General features: G+C 24.0%; 1 protein-coding gene across 1 annotated transcript in view; it reads left to right on the top strand.

Moving 5' to 3' along the window:
• The window catches only part of LOC107066628 (ADAM metallopeptidase with thrombospondin type 1 motif A), a 101,007-nt gene that overhangs the window by 17,060 nt on the left and 60,830 nt on the right, over positions 1–23,117 (top strand). The window contains exons 2-4 of the mRNA XM_015321437.2: positions 7,178–7,306; positions 9,411–9,571; positions 10,149–10,274. Coding sequence (XP_015176923.1) covers positions 7,178–7,306; positions 9,411–9,571; positions 10,149–10,274 — 416 coding nt within the window. The remainder of the gene's footprint in view (positions 1–7,177; positions 7,307–9,410; positions 9,572–10,148; positions 10,275–23,117) is intronic.

Below are 23,117 nucleotides of genomic sequence, written 5' to 3' on the forward strand. Positions count from 1 at the left end.
AGAAAAAAAAACACCATAGAACAGGCTCAAGTTGTTTGTATAAACAGACATTGAAGAAAATGGATTTCTTGCCAGGCTCGTTCAAAGTAATCGTAGATTAGATTCAGAGACAAAAAAGAAAACACGTACACGTTTACGTATACACGGAAAGAGATAGAGGATAGAGGGAGAGGGAAAGGGTGAGAGGAGGCGGAGAGAAAAACGTACGGTTGTATTCCGTTGGGATTATTAAGCGTCAAGGATGAATATTGGCAAATCGCCACAAGATCGAACATCAGAAATTTATTTTCACGCTCGTAAGACACCACACATTGAAACACGTGTGCGTGCGTGCCCTTGCATCTCGAAGTAACATGTTATACAAATATATATATATTAGAAGAAGATAAAAAGAGATAGTATGAAAGAAAGAAAGAGAGAGAGAGGAAGATAAATCTAAAGGAGGTAACCAATTTGACGAATAATCGATCATTTTGATGTAATCAATTAATTCGATTATATTATGTTGTAATATTTTCATGAATATTGCGTTAAAATAATCAAAACAATCATTCTATAGATTTATGGGTAGGGAACGTGGAGTACGGAAAAAAAGAAAAAAAAAGAAAGAGATAAGAAAAGGAAATGTAAGAAGTGAAATTAGGGGGACTGAGGATAAAAAATCGTGGGCGTCATTGTTCCTATCTCTTTCTCTCTTTTTCTGTCATTCTTTCTTTCTTTCTCTCTTGATGTGTAATATATATTATTTCACGAATAGATTACGAGTTTAAGAATAAAGGTACAATTCAAATTTGTTTCTTTCTTTTTCTTTCTTTCTCTTTTTCTTCTTCTTTTTTTTATATATCAAGTAGGATTTAAAAATGTTGTTTTTTTAATCTCCTTTATTTAAATTTTAAAAAATATTTATTAAGTTTTTTTTTATTTAAAAATTTTATCTGTTTCTTCCTTTTTTTTTCTTTTTTTGTAAAGTACCGAAATTCTAATAATTACAAATATGAGAATTAAAAAACTATGATGTTCTATATTTTCTCTTAAATTTTTCCTCTCTTTTTCGATTATTAATATTCTTATATTATTACAATAAAATTTGAATAATGATTAATAAATAAAATACAATAAATGAATAAGTTTAATTTGTTTAAGCATATACTTCTAACCAGTATTGAATGTGTATTAAAAAAAAAAGTGAAAAGAATATAATATCATAATAAAAATAATTATAATTTTGAATATATGTATTAAAAATAAAAATGAGAAAAATATAATATCACAATAATATTTTTAATTATAGATAGATACAATGTTTTTTGATTTTACAATAAGATCGTTCGGTAATAAAGAAGACATTTATAAGGATCGAACAATTCTATCGATCCTCGGTAAGATCTATCGGGTAGATTTTTAAATCTATACACGCTTCGTCAAGCGTCGAGTTCGACGAGTAGCGTTTTTTAACATTCAAACTGTTGTTATTCCGTTCCTGTGAACGTTAAATACGAGAATGAACTCCATTTACGGTTTCTACTAGCGGACAATGATCCCCTTAGTCAATGTTTCCTAATTGGTTAAATCGATTATATTTTTTTTCTAATTTTCCTTTTATATCCCTCAAATTGTTTCCAACTAATAGTATCTATTATAGTAATTATCATCAATTTGTAATATATATATAACAATAACAATAATAACAAAAATCGATTTAAAATATATATATATATATAATTCAATAATTAAAATAATCAATAATTAATATAAAATATTACATAAAATTAAAAATAATATATATATATATATATATATATATATATATATATATATATTAAATAATATATATTAAATAATAATAAATATTATATTGTATATAATTACATATAATAAATATTACACATAAAAAATATTAAATTTTTATATGTTGTTATAAATTATAAATTATATAAATAATATGTAAATATAAAAATATAATAAATAAATATATAAAGATATATGAATAATAATAAATTATAAATTATATAATAATAATTACATATTATAATATGTAATTATAAATTAAATAATAAAAATTAGTTTTTTTGTGAAATATATATATATATATATATATATATATATATATAAGATTTAATTAAATATCAGACCGAGATATATTAAATTGATAACAATCCAACAATTATATAAAATATAATTATTATTCAAGAATTGCATAATATTCATCTCGAATAAATTTTTCTTTGTCCCGCCCCCTCTCATCTATACATACTATACTGCTTTACGTTCAATCAATTTGATTGGTTCGTCCTTGTTCCATTGGAACGAATAAAAGAGTCAAAGGGATAGACATAGAAAAATAAAAATAAAAATAAAAAAGAAAAAAAAGCAAAAGAAGAAGAAGAAGAATCAGGTAGAATTTGGATGCAATTTAAATAACTGTCTCGAATTCTCTTTCTATTTTCAGCTGACATAAGATGATAATTATTTAAATTTAATCCGACGTTTTGATTTCTCTAAAATCCATCCCAGCCCCTTCCCCGTTCCCCTGCCCGTACTCTTAACCCCCCGTCCCCATTGTTCCTTCCTTCAAATAATTTTATATTCGCCAAAAGTTCTTTTTTTTCGTTTTCACGCTTCGTTAGTTAACAAAACGGATAAAAATTTTCTTTGACGTATCATCATCTGAGTTGAATAGAAAACGTTTTCTGGTGTGTGTGTGTGTTAGAGAAGAAACAAACTATAGAAGGAGAGTAGGATGGGGTGGGGTTATTTCGTTTATTTCGTGTCCGGGTTTGATCGAGCGCATAATAAAAGAGAGGCGCGTGGAGAGAACCATGAAAAGAAGAAGAAGAAGAAAAAAAGGGCATGGAGACGGTGAGAAAGGGCATGGTCTACTAACATGGTGTGTCGTATAAGAACGCATAAAGACTAAATAAATCCGTCTGGACACGAAACCCGTCTAATACGTGTTGTGGCCCTACTTTTTTTTTTAAATGAAATTGACAGTCCGTGCGAATTGAAAAAAAATATGTATGTTTTCTCTTTTTTTTTTTAATATATATGTATATTTTTGTTTATTTTTATAATATATATTTATATATATATTGTATTTATTATTATTATTTATTATATTACATATATTATTATTTATATTATCATTTATATATTATATATTCCATCATGTGAACTAGTAAACTGAAATGAACTATTATTACAATTATTATTGTGTGTATTAATCCTTCTACTACTAGTACTACTAGTAATAATAGTATTAAATATAATATAGTATAATAGTAATGTAAATAAAGAAAATAAAATAATTTCCATTAAAAAAAAAAAAATAAATTTTTTAAAAATTATTACAAATTTAAGGGAGAACAAATTTTTGCATGCGTGCATGGATCTATAGAAAATTTTCTAAACAAACGGTTAACTTTATACAATTGTGTAACATAACATGTACGTAGTGTACAACCCGTTCGTGTCCTGCCACCTACGCATTTACGTTTAGTGAGTGCTTTTAATCTCTTTGGACCTGACGTAAAGTTTCTTTGTTCTCTAATGTAAGATATTATAGTAGAAAGGTATAAGGATTGAGAAAACGGTGTTGTTTTTTTGTTACGTACGATTGTATTTCTCTGCGTGTTAGTTACTATTCTTATATTTTGTTTTCTCTTCCTTTTCTTCTTATATAATTTCTTTTTGATCTTTTTTGAAACAAAAATATTATTAACGATTAGCATTGGAACACACGGTACATTTATTTCATTGCAAAAATATAATTGTTACGATTTTATTTAGCAATGTTTCTCTACTCTTCCCTTTCCCCCATTTGTTTGTTCAAAACTTTTTAGATATTTTTCTTTCCTTTTGACTTAGGTAAAATACATTCGAGCATAATATTTTTAGTGGGTAAATATATATTTTCAATTGAAATAAATAAAATTATTTCTGACGATTGTTAATAATATTTAACATATATGTATATATTTTTTTTATTATTTATATCATTGTAAAATTTATTTATAATATTTATTTAAAAGTTTAGTAGAAAAGAATAAATAAATAAATCATATAAAAAAAAAATACAAAAAACAAGAGAGATGCAAAGAATTGTAATACTGCAGAATAGAAATTTTTTTTTTTTAATTAAAAAATAATTTAATACAAATTCGTATTGTATAGAAATAATATAACAATAATTCTTCGAATATATTATGTAATTGCTAAATAAATAAAAAAAGAAAGTATGACATTTATTAATAATAATAATAATAATACAAAAAAATGCTTATGAATTAATTATTTGACAAAAAAAAAAAGAAAAGAAAAAGAAACTTATTGTGTCATACTCGAAATGCAACAAAATTGAAAAACATTTAATAATTGTTACTTTTTTTTTGCTTTATTTTATTGTATAAAAACACAATTGTAAATTCGAATGGCTATGTAAATCGACGTAATCTTTGTGTAAGGATTATCAAGCGTATATTTGTATGGGTTTTAAAATGAGGCCTTCGTTATCAAGAAACAATAAATGAAAGAATCAAGTCAACACTCGTTTGTATGCGATGATGCATTTCTTATTTTTTTAATTTTTTTTTTTTATATTAGCTGACAATTTATTAAAGAATAAGAAAGAGAGAGACAGATGTACTTAACAACATATATACACATATCATAAATACACACCATATATGTATATATATATATATATATATATATATATATATATATATATACATTTTTATTGTTAGTTCGATGTTAAAGAGAACGCGGTTATCGGTTTTGACCCATGTTATATTCGCTTTTTCTTTTGCTTTCGCAATAATTTGTGAAATATGTTTTTTTTTTATATCTCATTTATTAAATGTATATTTTATAAACAAATGAAGAATCAAATTCGATGAATTATTTTCTGTTTTTCTTTTTATTTTTTGTTTTTTTTTCTATCGTTCCTACAAGACTTTTCGTGTTCTTTAACAAATATTTATTAAAATTATTACCGATTAAGAAAAACAAAAATAATAATAAAACATAAAGAAGAAATTAATTAAATCAAATTATGATAGAACGTACCTAGCTTTGAAATTTTAAACGATTTCAGGTCATTTTAATTAAAAAAATTTGTATAATGAAAAGGATATTAGAAAATTGGATGATTAGAATTCTAGAAAATATTTTATACATTGATGACTTTCGAGGTCAATGAATTAAATACGAGAGACAAAAAAAAAACAAAAAAAAAAAACAGAGGATAAATATAATATAAAATGATTAAACCGTAGACGGGAATATATCGGTGATACATTTCGAAGGTCGTTCTAATTAAAAAAAAAAAATGTTCGATACAATTGTACGAATTGGAAAAAAAGGATAAGATAAAAATAAGTGTAATGAAATATGACATTCGTTAATTAGGATAAAAAAAAATTTGTAATCTTTTTTATAAAAAATTTCTATGACAATAATCATAGAGAAATTGAATTTAATTATTATGTTAAAATAAAATCATTTGTATTTCTCATTCTTTCTTTCTTTTTCTCATAGATTAATTGTAAAACATTAAAAATTATTATTATAATTAGTTCGTGATAGATTAACGATTGAATTATTCCACTTTAACGATATAATAATTATTATTAGTGATACATTATCACTTTTGCGTAATAAAATGAAAAAGTAAGTGAGATATATCAGGTGTAACAAAAAAATTTTTAATTATCTATATAACTCGATTGTTATTGATTATAGGAAAAAAAAGTAATGTTATTTATGAACGAAAGAGATTATTATATAAATGTATTATAATGATTAATAAATTATATAAATCATATTATGTTATTTTTTAAAGAAAATTAATGGGAGTATTTTAATTTACTATTAAAATTTTGTATAGTTACTTATAAATGAAAGAAATCAATATACAAATGTATTATAAATAATTAAATATTATAACAATCATATGTTATATTTCAAAGAGAATTAGTTTATTATTGCGTACATAATACACAAACATATTACATGTATATTCTTCATTGAAAGCTGTGAATCATCAAATGAAAGAAAGAAAGAAAGAAAGAAGTTTCTTACTGTGTGTCCATTCTGAACAAAGATTAAAGAAATATTAAAGAAGAAAGAGAGAAAAAGATAATAAAAAAAACAAAAAAGAAAATATGTGGCAATGAACTTTTGACTTACAATGTAATAAAAATAATCAACAAACGCATATGCAATTATGCATAGATGCGTCCACGATAAAATAGAAATATTTATTTCATTTCATTTTTATCTATTCATTTGTTTATTTATATATCTTGTTTTCTTTCTTTTTACTATTTATTAATCATTTTCAAATTTGTTTTTTAAAAAAATACACAAAAAAGAATTGTGTATATAGTTTGTGTAAATGGAATCTTCTCGAAAAGTACATTCGTTTATCTTAATGTGGAGATAGGAAAGGGATAGAGAAAAAAAAGGGTTTCTTTTGGGGAGGGAGGTAGAAAAGAATAAAAAGAAAAGAAAAAGAAAGAAAGAAGTAAAGAAAGAAAGAAAGAAAGAAAGTAAGGAAGGAAGGAAGAAGTGAAAAAGAGATAGTGTTGAGTTACAAAGGGACGAACTTGTGCATCTTTCGTTTCAATTGGACCAACTGTTAGGATCGTTTATTTATAGTACGTGTGCACATATGCACTTTCGTATGTACTGACGGATTTAAATCGATCATTTCACTCTTTCCCTCTTTCTCTCTCTGTCTTTTTATGTTATTCAAATTTTACTTTGTCAAATTTGATCGTGACTCATTCTGTAAGTAATTTTAAATGTAACTTATAATACTTTATTATAAATACGACAATATTTGTTTACAAAAAGAAAGTATACTATTTTCTAATTTGATAAAAAAAAGAAATTTTGTCGGAATTTATAGTCTCCTTGACGTTTTTATATTATTATTTAAACGTTAATATGTACTTGTTATTATACTTTTATTCTTTACACGTATGATGCGTATTGTGTCAGAATTCGTGACAAATCAAAGAAAATAATGTTAAATAATTACGTATGTAATACGTGTCTTTTGTACCTGTGTATCTTCCTGTCTTTTATTTTTCTTCTCTCACTCTCTCTCTCTCTCTTTATTTTTTCTCTTTCTATTATCCCTTTTAGATAACAGATTGTTCTTTTGTTTTTATAGAGTCGACCAAAGACAGATTAAAAGGAAAAAAATATAACGATACTACGCCAGATGTTTTACCTTCTGCCAAGGGAGATTTAGAATACATTGTACCAATGAAAATTAGCCAAAATCAATACGAAGATCCACGTAAGTTATTTTTAATTATTTTTTATTTTTTCTATGATTTTATAAATATATATATTTCATAATACATGCAGATTTTCATACGAGTATATAGAGTTTAATATATTTATAAATTAAAACAAGTGTTTCTTTTATGTTTTTATTTAAGCGTGTTATTTTATTATTTTCATTCATTAACCCTTTGACTGCTAAAGGCGTATATTTATGCTCTCACAAATCCATCAATATATTCGAAAGGCGTAAATATACGTCCTCTGTATTTTTTTACTATAACACCTTTATTGCTGTTTTACCAATTAATTTAACATGGAATTTATTGTGATATGTAACATAGCAACTAAATTACTTTAAAAAAATTAAAAAAATTCATAGTTTTATTTTATTTGCCATTATTATCTTTTTTGGTTAGTAGTCAATAGAAAAACAGTCGCAGCGACTGACATGCGAAAATCGCGCCGTTCATATTAATGGATTGGTTCGAGAGCACGCCGCAGTTAAAGGGTAGTATTATTAAAAATAATAGAGTATTGGCAAAATGAGTTAGTATAAAAATAAAATAAATTTAAGAAATAAAATGTGTAATGAAAATGAATATAGTAGATATTTGATATCTAGGATCATTTATTTCGAAAGTGTTTTCATTTATATTATATATATGGACCGTTTATTTTGAAAGTGGTGTGTAAGTCCACTTTCTCTTATTTCGAAAAAATAATAGGTTAGCACATCTGTTAATTAAAAAATTTAGGCAAATTATATGAAGTCTAGCAATGTTTTTATTAATTTATCAATATGTAATTTTGTTATATAAATTTGTTTTATGCGAATTTGACTAAACTAATGTATATTTACGGGCTGCAAATAGACTTACACCACTTTGAAAATTAAACAATTGTATAAAAATCGTTTTATTTCAATTTTGAAAAATCAAATATCATTTAAAATATACTTTATATTAATCCAATTTTATTTACAATTAATGACAAGATATAAAATAGAAGCAGTATTTTTAATTTGAAACGTTAATTACATTGTAAAAATTGCAAGATATTAGTGGTACTCACTTATGCTCTGTATATGGTAGTATTTTGAAATATTCATGATGCACAGGAAGTATATAAGGTAATACCTACTTGATATCTTTATATTTTTCAAAACTAATAGGTTACTGCACTGACATCTTGGTATAAAAGCGCTAGGGATATTTTTTCTAATTTTACCGATTTTTTAGGACGTGTAGGTAATTTACAGTTTTACATTCTTTGTCTTTCGCGTCGATGTTTTATATAAAATAATGTATGGTACACTTTTAAGAAACCTCATCCAACATATTTGCAAATAATTTACCTTTTCTTCATTAGTATTTCTTCTTATCTGTTTTTTTGATTGTGTTTTGAAGATTTTTTATTGAAACGAAATTCTCTCATTTTATTTCATGTAAAATTAATTTATTATGTTTTCTACATTGTGTTATTAAATCATAATAATCCTATGGTTTACATAGGAAATTCTTTTTCCCTTTTTTGCTATGGAAATTGGACACACACCACTTTTATAATCAATGATTAGGCAATTTCTTTTACCGACCAATTTTAAATTGTACATAACATGTACAACACATTTTAAGAAAGTAAATACTAACTAGTTATACACATAAAAAGTTTACATTCAATTAAGCATAAATTACGTGATATCTCATTTTTTTTTTTAAATGGACTTACACCACTTTCAAAATAAACGGTCCATATATGCATTACATTTGTTTATATTTTTAAGTTCATTTGTGTGCAGTTCATAAATATATATTGTTTTAATTAAATTCGTTTAAAAGAGAGATAGAAAAATGTATATAATCAAATTTACATATTGATAAGTTAATAAACTTGACATAATTTATTTATATTTTTAAATAATTGATTAATATGCTAAACTTTTCTCAAAACAACCAAAACAAAAATCTACTTGCACTTATTTTCACTATAAAAGGTTTCATATTGAAAATACATATTTTATATATTATTGTATTTTGAAAAAAAAAAAATAAGCGTAATGGAAAAATAATGATAAAATAAAAATGAATTTAAATTAAGTTTCTTTTATTTTCTAGCCGATCCATCTACAACATCAACAAGACATCACAGTGGACATTTTCGACATTCTACTGCTAGAGTATGGGATCCACATCCGCAATACGAATTTACAGCTTTTGGAAAATTCTTTCGTTTGAGGCTAGCTCACGATTCGAGTTTTATATCACCTGATATAAAGGTACAGTATTAATAAACGAGAATCAAAATCATAAATAAGTTATACATTCTTTCTTTTTTCTTTTTCATTTTTATAAGTGAAAGTGATTCTTGAAACTGGAACAGGTTACTATTCTTTGTTAAATAAATAAACAAAAAAACAACAAATGATGAAGATAAAAATCATATAATATATCAGCATAACATTTTTTAACTTTTGTGTTTTATTATATTTTTTTTATTTAGGTATCATTGAATGCATCTGCTAAATGCAATTTCTAACCAATTTATTCATTTTTTATTTAACGTATAAAAATTTTGACCTAATGTTATCGAAATATAAATATATATATTTAATATTTTATACAATTGTTCTAATAAATATTAATAGTTTTTTCTCAATTTTAAGAATATCATCTTTATATTAAATATTTATAGTATATATATATATATTTATCGAAATATTATATATATTTTAATATGTTATACAGTTGTTATAATAAAGATGAAAAGTTTTTCTTTGTTTTAAGAATATCATCTATATATATTAAAAGTTTATAGTAGATATATATTTATATATTAATTATGTCTATGTGCAGGTAACACATATAAGTGCAAACACAAGTAGAAAAGTGCATCCTGGTCATCAATTGGATTGTTTCTATAGTGGATATATCGATGGAGATCCTGATTCTATAGTAACTGTTAATCTTTGTCATGGAATGGTAAGTCTTATTAAATAATAATAATAATTATAATAATTATAATGATCAGAAATAATTTTGATTGAAAAAATCATGGTTACAATATTTTCTATCGTTGCAATAAGATATAATATATTGAATATTTAATGAAATCGTATAAAAAAAAATTATTTGATAATTTAACGAAAATGAAACATTTGGCATTAATAAATGTTGATTTGTAGGAGAACAGATATTGTAACTTTAGAAATATGTAGTCACAAATGATCTTATAAATAAATATTACCACGGGAATACACAGTAACGTAGTAGTTCGGTTAATAATATTAGTGAACTAAATACGTGAACTTAATACTTCGTTTCCTTGCATTCGTCCATTGCATTTCGCTGTTTTTAGTGCGGTCGTATTATAGTGTGGTATAGTCTATCCAAATTGGACAGTTGCCATACGGTTACGTTAAAAACAAGTTTCCGGATTATCTTGGCAAATCAGTCCTGTGAAAACGTATAAGTGTATGTATATGTGTATGTATGTATATATATATATATATGTGTATAATACACTTAAGGTGCCGAGATAGTTGGTTGGCTGACTGACTGACATGAGTTTAAGTATGAAAATCTAAGACACGTGTGTTTTAACACACGTTTTTTTAAATTCAACAATTACGGTATTTCATGATATTGAAAATGTTCTTAATTCGTTTCTACTAACTCATTATCGTTTAAAAATATACTTTTTGATTATTTCCAAATAAATTCTTACTTGCTTGCTTGCTGTTCGATGGAGATTAGGCTAATGAATATGATTTATGAATATAAAATATTATTATTGAAGATAAAATGAAATAAATTTAAAGAACAAGAAAATAATAAGAGAATATATGAGAAATATGAGGATTTTGTAATATAATATTACATTAGAGGTGTGATTATGGTTTAAAGAGAAAATGATTGATATATCACGTTTGATCATTATTATTTCTTAAAAAAAATTTTCACTCCGATAAAATAAAATTCAAAGATAAGTAGTAAAGTTAAGGTCGTCATTAACAAAAAAAAATATATAATCTTTGATTTATAATGAGCGTAATAATGCAATAGTATTACTGTCTAATTATTCTTGTGCTGTTGAAGTATATATGGAATGAAAATTGATCCGTAGAAAAATATTATATTAGAAAGAAAAGAAAAAAGGAAAAAAAGAACCATTGCAATTTTTTACAGTACAATAACGTTTTTTTTTTTTAAATATGGGTATAGTGTTACGTTAATTTGATAATTATGAAAGATATTTGATAATAATAATAATTATATAATATTACATTAGAAGTGTGATTATATTTAAATAAAAAAATTATTAATATATCAAATTTGGTCCTTATTATTTATTAAAAAAAAATATATATTTTATTTTTAAATAAAACAAGAGGTAGAAAAAAATATTGTTTTAATTGGAGTTAGTTCATAGGGAGAAGGAGGTGAGTTTCGAGTGGGGTAAATTTTTTATTCCGAATACGTTATTATTATCGTATCGTTCGATCGGCGAATTTTTATGTTAGATCTTTTATCTTTATCTTTTTTTTCTGACTCATGTCGAGTCATTCGAACGTTTTAAATAGGGTTATAAAATACCAATATATGTAGGGGATTAACAAAATTCGAGTTAAGTCGTATCGCTCGTTTTAATACGAGCTCGATAAATTTGAAGGAAACATTGCTCCTCGTTTTTAATTTTATCGTTTTAAAAAAAGATATTATTTTAGAAGAATTTGTTGTAAATTTTTAAAATGCGTCTTGCAGTTGTATACGTATTCTATTGGTCAATATCGAACGTTGGTAATTTTTTTTTTTTGAATTAAAGAATTAGTATAAATGAGTAGGTACCTCAAATGGATTTTAAAAGTTTGTTTATATTTATTTATTGTTTTTTTTATAGAAATATTTTAACCAATCTTTGTGCTTATTATTTGAATAATTGTAGTTTTAGTTAAAAAGAAGAAAAAACAGTCTAAAATAAGGAGTATTAGAATTTTAAAAAATAATTTAAATGCAATCTTTTTTATAATCTGATTATTGTTATTGGGGATCAGCGTAATGTAAAAATTACAGGTATGGTTGAATTAAAATTTTTAAATAATAATTATTTTTTAGTAATAAAAAATACTTATTTTTCGAAATTAGTTGTTAGATTTTCATTAAAAAATTAATAAATAAAATATTAGATGAAGCGGTCGCCAAAAAAAAAAAAAAGAGAATCGAACAAATAAAATTACTTAAATCAATCGATTTATTTTTCTTACTAATAATCGAGAAAATCTCTATATTATTAATTTTTACTATTCTAACATAAAAAAATGAAATTCTATCACTCGTAATGAAAAAACAAAAAATACAAATTGTTACTAAAATTAATTTTTTACCTGATTGAATTGATAAATATTTTATTTTATTTTTTTCTTGTCTTTTTCTTTCTTTTCGTTCGAAAGATTTTTATCAAATATTTCTCAACGGATTAAACTTTCGCACGGATATATTTGTTACGTAAATCTAAAAACGGTCGAGTTTGAGAAACGTCTAATTAATGAAATTTGAACTTTTCTGGGTCCTGGGCAAAGCGAGTTCAATGATGACGAAAACTATGGTACACGTTATATTATATCACTACTCGTCTCGTTTAAATCTCTTTTAATCTTTTTTTTTCTTCTTTCTTTTTTCTTTCTCTTTTTTTTCTTCAAGGAAAGATATCCGGCACTTCAGTTAAAGGAGTCCCTACCTAAAGTCAACGTTTACCTTTAGTTACCGTCGTCGTAAATTTCGTTTCAAAAGAAAATTTCATTCGGGTTTCCCCACTACCCCGTAGAAGTGACCCCTTTACTCCTCTTCGTGGTTATTTTCACGGATTAACGTAATTCACAACGGAGTAAAGCTCGTTTGCTTGACACCTTGGGGGACATGTATTTATAAAAAAAAAAATAAACAAAAAAATAAAAAAAAATAAAAGAAATAAATCTTATGGTCGAATCATTTTATTTTTATTTTCTTTTCTCCTCTTTTTCTTTTCACCCCTTTTCGAATTTTGAATGCTTGTTCTAATGAGGTATTAAAGTAAATTTTTAAAGGAAGAGAAAAAACATATATATTGTACTTAAATAATAAAGTAAATAATAATATGAAAGGGATTATGTCGAAACGAAATGATGCTTATAAGATTTGAAACGTTCACATTGTGAAATAATATTGTAATTTATATTATATATGTATATTTAATAATGTTATTTCATAATAGAAATGAAAATAATATTTGTATTTATGATGCATTTATTTTACGTTGGTTATAATACAGTGTTGGGTCCTTCCTTGTATTTATATTAATTTAATAATAGAATTTTATTTTGTTATAACACATAGTTTTAGTATTTGATTGATTTATCTTTCTCTCTCTCTCTCTCTCTCTCTCTCTTGAATAATATTTATATTCGATAAAATATAATTTAATAATATATAATATAAAAAAAGGTTTGTTTTCATACACTTTTTATTTATTCTATATTTTAAATTAGGAAAAGTTATATATATATATATTATTAATATGATAAAATACAAACTTTAAGAGAACAAAATTAGGATAATTATCATGACATCTATAATCTTTCATTTAACAAAAAAAAAAAAAAATTTACGATCCAAACACTACTTTTGACTTACAAAATTGATTTTATTTTATATCTAATAATCGATATGATTTAAATACATATAATATATATATATATATATATATATATATATATATATATATATATATATATATATATTTATTTATTTATTTATTTATTTATTTATTAAATAAAGAAAAAATTTTGTTATTAATATTGTAAAAATTAGTGTTTATTAATTTGACGAGTTAAAGAAAACTCTTATACAGAGGTAATAATTCTTCTTGTCATCATCATTTTCTTATCTCTTCCTTTATTTTTCAATATGGTATGAGAGGTCTAAAAATAGTCGGGGTTCAAGGTCCTATTCGTACATGAACAATCGAGAAAGAGAGATAGAGATAAAAAGAGAACGAAGGACCGGGAAAAGAATGACCGCAAGGTGTTACTCGTTTTATGGCAATTTTACACCCTAACATAAGACATATTCTCGATAGTTCACGTTAACACACTCGTGTTCGAAGGGAAAATAACGCATTCGTATGATTACCCGGAAGAAAACGAAGAAATTCGAACGGTTCTAAAAATATTAGAATTTTGTTTTTGTTTTCTTTTTCTTTTTTTTTATTATCTTATATTATAATATAATATAATTAAAAAATTTTTATTATTATTATCTTATTATTATCTTTTATTATATATTTTTATATAATAATTTTTATATAATAAATATTTTATTTATTATATATTTTTATTTATTATATATTTTTATTTATTATATATTTTTATTTATTATAATTATTATAATTAATTATTTTATTATCTAATATTTATATATTTTATTATATATTTTATTAATATATATTATCAAATGAAGAATAAAATTTGTAACTTCGATCGAGATAATAAATAATAATAATAATAATAATAATAATAATAATAATAATAATAATAATAATAATAATAAATTTGATGAATATTAAATTATCAGATTACAATATCAATTTTAACAAATTCGAATGTGTTATATTTTGAGTAAATAATCCACGCAATAATCCTATCTTCAAAAATTTAAATCATCGTTCATAAATAAGAAAGATTTATCTAATTATTGGGTAAAAAAAAGAGAAAACATAATATGAATACAAATAACAGAGATAATCTAAATTCAAAATGAACGAACGAGTCATTGACCGATGATCTTCTGTTTAGGTATGATTAGAGACAACCACTACTATCATTAACATTTTATATCAACTCGTTGACGATAATACACGTTATATTATGCTTATATATCTTTCTATAAATGTTGTCGTATTAAAAACTACAGAAATACAGTACACACACACACACATATATATAACAAACGACCAACACAACAGCAGTGATGATGATACACATTGAATGTTTTAAACTTTGATTCGAAAAGTGAATACCACACGTCGTTTTATATGCAACCATCATTGAGTAGGTAAAAAAAAGTCGAGAACAACAAAGTTTCTCGCACATCGTCATCTATAATTTAACCTCCTTTTTATTCCCCACCCACCCCACCCCCACTCCAATCACCTCTTTCTTCCTCATTCTCCTTCTTCTCTTGCTAATGGTAGAGACATACGAGCCAAGCAAAGTAATAAATTTCGATCAAAGAGCTTCCCGCTAAATAATCCTTCGCTCTTTGACCTACACACCGGTTGTAACAACGATTTTAAAGCTTACGATAAGTACCTCTACCTTCCGTCAACTTCGTTCATGATATACTTCTTCTTAAAATAACTTTAGAATATATATATACTTTTTTTTTGGTTGAATTTTGTACAACGTATTTAATAACGATTCGTTTTATTAATTGTACTATGGAAATTGGACACACACCACTTTCATAATCAATGATTAGATAATTTCTTTTACCGACCAATTTTAAATTGTACAAAACATGGACACATTTTAAGAAATAAAATACTAATTAGTTATACACACACATAAAAAGTTTACATTTAATTAAGCATAAATTACGTGATATCTAATTTTTTTTAAATAGACTTACACCACTTTTTAAATAAACGGTCCAAATGTTGATTTAATATAATTCTAAACTATTTAGTAAATTATAACAACACACAAAATAATACCACAATTATAATAGAATGAAATACATAAAATAATAATACACGAAAAAATATAAAAAGCAATGTGAGTTATGTCATATGTAAATTTGAAAAGAACGTATGACATGAATATATCGAAATATTTAAATTGTAATACAGCGCTATTTATTGAAAACTTACAATAACTAAAGACTTAGATAACCTTTAAATAATAAACCTTTAAATTACCAATAAAAAATAAAAATAATCACAATAGAAGCTATCATATATTCTAATTTGAAAATAATCACACAAAATAAACAAAATTTCATTAAGATCGGTTCAGTAGTTTCGAAGTTCATTGGAAACCAACAATGTGACATTGAATTGTTATATATACATTTGTTTTGTGATGTATGTGATATTTTATTAAAAAAAAAAAAAAAGAAAAAACCCAATTTTACAATTAGATCAAATTCGTTAAAATTTTTTGTCAGAAAAAAAAATCAGTTCGATATTATTCTATAACGAGGGCGTTTTTTTTTTCCTTTTTAATTTTGGGTCAATTCAATTGAGAACGTCTGTTTTCATACGTTATAGAAATTAGTTCAAACACATAAACACATTTATAGTAGTAGTAATATTAATCCTTCTATTCCTTTTCTTTTTCCTCTTTCTTTCTCTCTTTCCTTTCTTTATTTCCCTTCGTTTACACACATTTAACACATATTCTCGATATTGAACCGGAGCCCTACTCGACCTAATTACCGTAATCATCTTCGTAGACTTTAGAATCTCGGTCACAATTAAGTTCATTTAAAAGACGTTGCTTACTTCCATGCTTCATCTCTTTTTACTTTTTTTCCCTCGCCACGTGGTCGTATAATATCATATATATATAATAATAATATATAGGGTGTTTGAGGTTTTTCTTTTCTCATATAATACAAACGTTGTGTGTTTCAAACGTATTCTATGATAAAAAATAAAACAACGATGTTGTTTAAATTATAAATGTCAATGTTAAAAAGGGATTATTCAAAAGTTATAATATAAATTAATAAAATTTTGTTATAAGTGTATTGCGTATTATGAAAAATATTCTACACATATGCCGAATACAAGCTTGATACCAACTGTAGTACAATGTTGTTTACGATAATGATTAATATTTTCTTTATTTTTTCAGAATTTTTATTATATTTCTACAATTGTATTTTTAATTCGTTATTAACATAAACATCGTACGTAATTATCTCGATTTTATAAATATATTTCTTATTTTAGTTTTTTCCTTTCAACGAATATACATAAATTCTAGTAGGGGATTGAAATTAGCTGATCTGAGTTTAGAGTTCAAGAATATGTTTAATCATTCTGAGATAATAAACAAACATATGTAGAATCGTTGAAAATTATCTTTGACCAACACATTTAAACAGTTTTACAATTTTATGTTAAACATTCACTATAAATATATATATATTTATAAAAATCAATGATTTTATAAGAATGAAAGTAATTCAAACAAAATTGAGTATAATATTTTCGTTGAAAAAATACAAAAAAAAGGAAAAATAATTAAAAATACAAAAGTATATATATATATATATATATTACATGATGTATGTTTACATGGTATATGAAAATACTAATATATAAGAATAAACCTAAGTATTCGGTCTTTCATCGTAGTTAAGTGGTATGTGAATGTTAACAATATCCAATTTCGGTCTTTCACGGTAACTTATATTACAATGTCAATTTTTTCTTATATATTTATATATATATACATTACATAAATATTTCTATTTTTCTTTATACATTTTAATTTATATTTGTTCTATATATATGCATATATGAAATTTTGTTATTACAAAATAAGGAAAAACGAGTGAAAATCAAGTTAGATGAGAATAAGATTTACTACGATTTCTCGAATTTTCTTCTTACCAAGATTTCAGTTTAACACATACCCACACACATATGAGAGTAAGAAAGAGAGAGTAAAAGGGAGAAAAAGAGAGGGGTTTGAAGATGAAAGAGGGGAAGAAGAGTGGAACATGGCGTAACCCACTTTTGCAAAATTAGATTCGCACGCGTTCGTAGCATCAACGTCGAATCTAACCGAGTATATGAGAAGAAGTGTAAAGTATATAGGTGAGAGGAGGAAAAGGTGAGGAGAGTTGAGTACACAGTAGAGTAGGTAGGTAGTAGAATAGTATAGTTAAAAGAGTCACCTCGGAGGGTTCCTTTCTCTCTCTCTTTCTCTCGTTTTATCTTCTACCTTCTTCTTCCTCATCTTCCTAAGCTTCTGGACTCCCTGTTGAGTTTTGCTTGTTAGATTTATCTAACGTGAAAGCAGCTACAGTGCTGAAAACGATGTGCAGATGCGTCCAACCAATTCCTTTTCTTTCTATCTCTATCTATATATCTTTTTATGTGTGTATATATGTATATGTATATGTATCTTTTCTTCTCTTTAATTTACACAGTTTGTAAAATTTCGTTAAAATAGGGATTCTCAACGTGTGTTAAGAATATCTTTTATTAATGGTATTCCATAAAAGCTTACGTATGTTAAAAATACCAAATTTATGTGTAAGTGTGTATATATATGTGTATAAGTTATATACAAATGAAAGGGTTATCAAAGATAGTTTTAGGGTGAAGAAAAAAATAGTATATAAAATATAACCACCTATCTTAATAATTTATAATTTTATACTAATTGATTTCTGTATATGTATTATATTTTTATGTATATTTATCCTTTCTACTCTTTATTTTACACAGTTTGTAAAATTTCATTAAAATAGGGATTCTGAACGTGCGTTAAGAGTATCTTTTATTAATGGTATCCCATAAAAGTATACGTACGTTAAAAATACCAGATTTAATGTGTAAGTATATATATATGTGTGTGTGTGTGTACAAGCTACATGTAGATGAGAGGAATGTCAAAGATAGTTGTTGGGTGAAGAAAAAAATAATACATAAAATATAACCCCCTATCTTAATAATTTATAGTTTTATACTAATTGATTTTTGTATATGTATAATAAAGTATATATAGCTTTTCTTCTCTTTATTTTACATCGTTTGTAAAATTTCGTTTGAATAAGGATTCCCAACCTGGATTACGTGAGTATGTTTTATTAATAGTATCTCGTACGTTTAAAATATGAGATTTAATGTGTAAGAGTATATATGTATCTAGGTATATATATATATGTGTGTGTACAAGTTACATGTAACAAGTGGGATGTCAAAGGGAGTCGTATGTATAATTTTCTACTAATTTTTTTCTAAAATTTAAAGTATAGAAGTTAAAAGAATAATTTAGCTATAAAAAGAAAAAAGAAAATTATAAATGTGCGTATTAAATAAATAAATAGAAATAATTTATATAAATCACAATGGTAGTATTATATATTATTTAACCCCTTAAGTAGCATGCTCGAGTTAACTCGAACGGCGTATTATTTTATATTTCTATGATTTTTTTACACTCAAATATAATAGAAAATTGAAAATAAGAATGGGAAAGCAAAGAAAAAGAATCGTTTTATTAATATTTATCATTTACAAGCTATAACAATTATTTATTAATTAATAAATATAACCTTTTTCTATGTAACAAAAGCGCAGTATATTCTACACCAAATTTATCAAAATTCTATCAAAATTCTACACCAAAAGATACTAATATTATTATTATTTATATTGTAAAAGTATAAATAAATATTTTTACTGATAAAAATGTTTTTTTCAAAATAGCAATTTGAAAAAAAAGATTAAAAAGTCGACGTACGTCTAACATTGCAATATTCGGCTCTTCTCTGCAATGTGGAACAAAATCCAAAATTAACATAAAAATATTGATTATTTCTGTATTTTAAAAATTTGTTTGTCAAAACAATGTCTTAAACCATGTTTGTACGCAAAAAAAAAAAAGATTTTATTTAGCCGTTTTTTTTCCAAAATGAATGCTGCTTAAGGGGTTAATATTCTGTAAAATAAAGATAAAAAAATTTATACAAAAGAAAGAGGGTCTTAAACAATATTTCCAGTCAAAAAAATTATCTTTTTATATGTATATAAAATTATGTTATATATATATATGTATATATATATATATAATAGATATAAATAATATAAAAGATTGAGAAACACTGGAGCGTATAAAATCTACGAAATTTCGTTCTTTTTCCCACGTGGCATTCTTGATTCTTTATTCAAAGTTCACACCAACGTTTTAGAATTAGAGAAAAGAAGAAGAAGAAGATGAAGAAAAAACGATGGAGAGATAGGTAAAGAAAATTGGTTGGTTAATATCACTAGGAGTGTAAAAATAATAATCAATTTAAAACATGAAATTTTTACGTGAATTCTTGTTGATTTAATCGAATGTGAGTAGTTAGTATTATATGTTAGGAAGAATCAAATCTTCTTTAATAAACATAATTGTGATAATCTAATTATTTATGTAATTCAATTACATATTGATAGTTTTTAATTTATACAATAGAACGTTTCAATTATGTTTTTAATTGAACGACACATTGTTCAAACTTTGCTATTAATTAAAGTATTCTCTATAGTGTGAAATATGATTGTAATTCATTATTAACGTAATTGAAATACGATATGCAATTTAAAAAAAAAAAACGTATCAATGTACACGAATTTACGAGTGAAACCAACATTTTAATCAATGTCAGTTTATTTATTTTTCAATTTCGTTATTTTCAATATTCAATTAGGTAAAAACCGTATATGATTATATATTAATATATATTAATAAATTTTTTAATTTAATATATTATTATATATTAATATTTATATATTTATATATTAATAAATTATATATATTATTATATAATATATAATATATATAATCTTTAAATTATTTAATCAATATATATTAATTATTATTATATATTAATATATTAATAATATAATTATATTAATATAAATAATTTTAGAGAGGGAAAATAAAAAAACAAATTTGAATGATCAATTTCAAAATACAATCGAATAAAACGTAATACGATTCAATTTAATAATTAAACAATCATTTTTTTCTTTTAATATAATTTCTTAATAGAGTGAAATGTAATTCAATTTGAATTTTCAATTATAATTCTATTAATAATTATAATTATTTTTAAAAATTAGAATTTGTTTTCTGGATTAGATATGTTACTTATTGAATGTTTGAAATTTGCCTAATCATTTTCACTAACATAAGCTTTCTAAAAATAACATCGAAGAGTGATCTTGGGCTTTAAAAAGAAAATACACTAAGGGAGAAGGAGAAAGAGAGAGAGAGAGAGAGAGAGAGAGAGAGAGAATATCTAATCATAAGAGGAATAGTTTAGGGGAAAAAAGTGATGCAGGGGTTAAGGTCCTCGGGTCTTTGATCTAAACACAGCAGACATCATAATCAACGAATTTCATTTACGTCAGGGTTGTATAATGCTTTTAAGAAACACACATTTTTATTTAACACAGTTATACAATTTTCTATTTATATATTTAAGTGTATAACACATGTATTTCTAATGTTTATCGTACGTAGTATTATTGACATGTATGTGTGTGCTTTTTTCTTTTTTAATAATTTTTTTATAACGAGAACTGTTCGTAAAAAATTCCTTTTGTTTTCTATTAATATAAACAAATCAAACTAAAAGCGTAGGTAATTTTTTTTTGTAATTATAAGTAGGAATATAAAAATTTGTTTTACTTTTACATTAGGATAACTTTAATTATCAAAAATTTATATTTATCGTATTAATAATATTTCATTTAATTAATAACGTAGCTGTATTAACGTGAAAATGTATTTAATGTATTTGTTAATTTTCTGGATGCTGCAAATTCAATTCTCGAAATTTATATTATATTTTTTATTTTTTCCCTTATTTTTTCCTTTTTTTTTAGATTTAAAATGTATCTTATGCATTAATTAATCATTTAGATACACGTTGTAATTTTTAACGTTTATGGAACTATTTATTTGATAAAATAAAAAAGCTACTTTTTTTTGGTTTAATTTTGGTAATTCGATGAAATGTTTAATACAAAAATTGGGTTGTTTTTATGTTCTTTTTTATTTCTTTTCATTATCGAATAAAACGAAAGAATATATTGCGAGAATTGGATTAATTTTTTGTCTTCTTCTTTTTTTTTTCTACGTTCTTTACAACAGCAGTAAAAGGAACATATTATATTATTATATACATATTTAAAAATACTTGTTTTCGATCGATGTACTTAAATAAAAACGATAAGGGAAACGTAGTTAAGTAGCAAGTAAGTAAGTAAGTAAGTATGTAAGTAAGTATATAGATCGGAATTTACACGAAAGCGTCGAACTTTCCTGCTGACTAAAGGAAAAAAAGAAAAAAAAAGTCGAAGAGGCAAAAGGTGATTCTTTAGAAACTCTTCAAATCGTTAAACCGGTCCTCGACGTGATCTGATAGTCAAATGAAACGCTCGTGCTTGCTGACGGTCAATGGTATTTTTACGATTTTATCAGCACGACATTTTGAAGATTTTTCGAGAGAGAAAATTTTTGCTAAATCAACCATATCAATTTTTGACCCTTTTAAATAATGTTAGAACAAATGTAATATTAAAATCGAATTTTTAATGTAAATGAACATTTTCTTTGAGGGGATATTAAAATGAATGACAGAAGGTGATCAAAGTTGTAAGAAATAATGAAATAAATAAAATATCTGATTATAAAAATATTCTAAATAAAATTGAATTAAATTAAAATGAATTTATTTGGGGGATATTAAAATGAGTGACAGAAGTTGTGATCAAAATTGTTAAAAATAATGAAGAAAAAATAATGAAATAAATATAATGTTTGATTATAAAAATGTTCTAAATAGAATCGAATTAAATTAAAATGAAATTTTGTTGTTAAAATGAATGACAGAAGTTGATCAAAGTTGTGAAAAATAATGAAAAAGAAATAATGAAATAAATAATACCTACTTATAGAAAAGTATTCCAATTTGATAATATACTAAATTTTCAAAATATTTCTATATAACAATTTGATTATTATTAAATATCGATAATTTCTCGTTTTAAATGAA

Source organism: Polistes dominula, unplaced genomic scaffold (assembly GCF_049000335.1).
Source record: "Polistes dominula isolate Pdom_NZ unplaced genomic scaffold, Pdom_raw_medaka contig_24, whole genome shotgun sequence".
Taxonomy (NCBI): domain Eukaryota; kingdom Metazoa; phylum Arthropoda; class Insecta; order Hymenoptera; family Vespidae; genus Polistes; species Polistes dominula.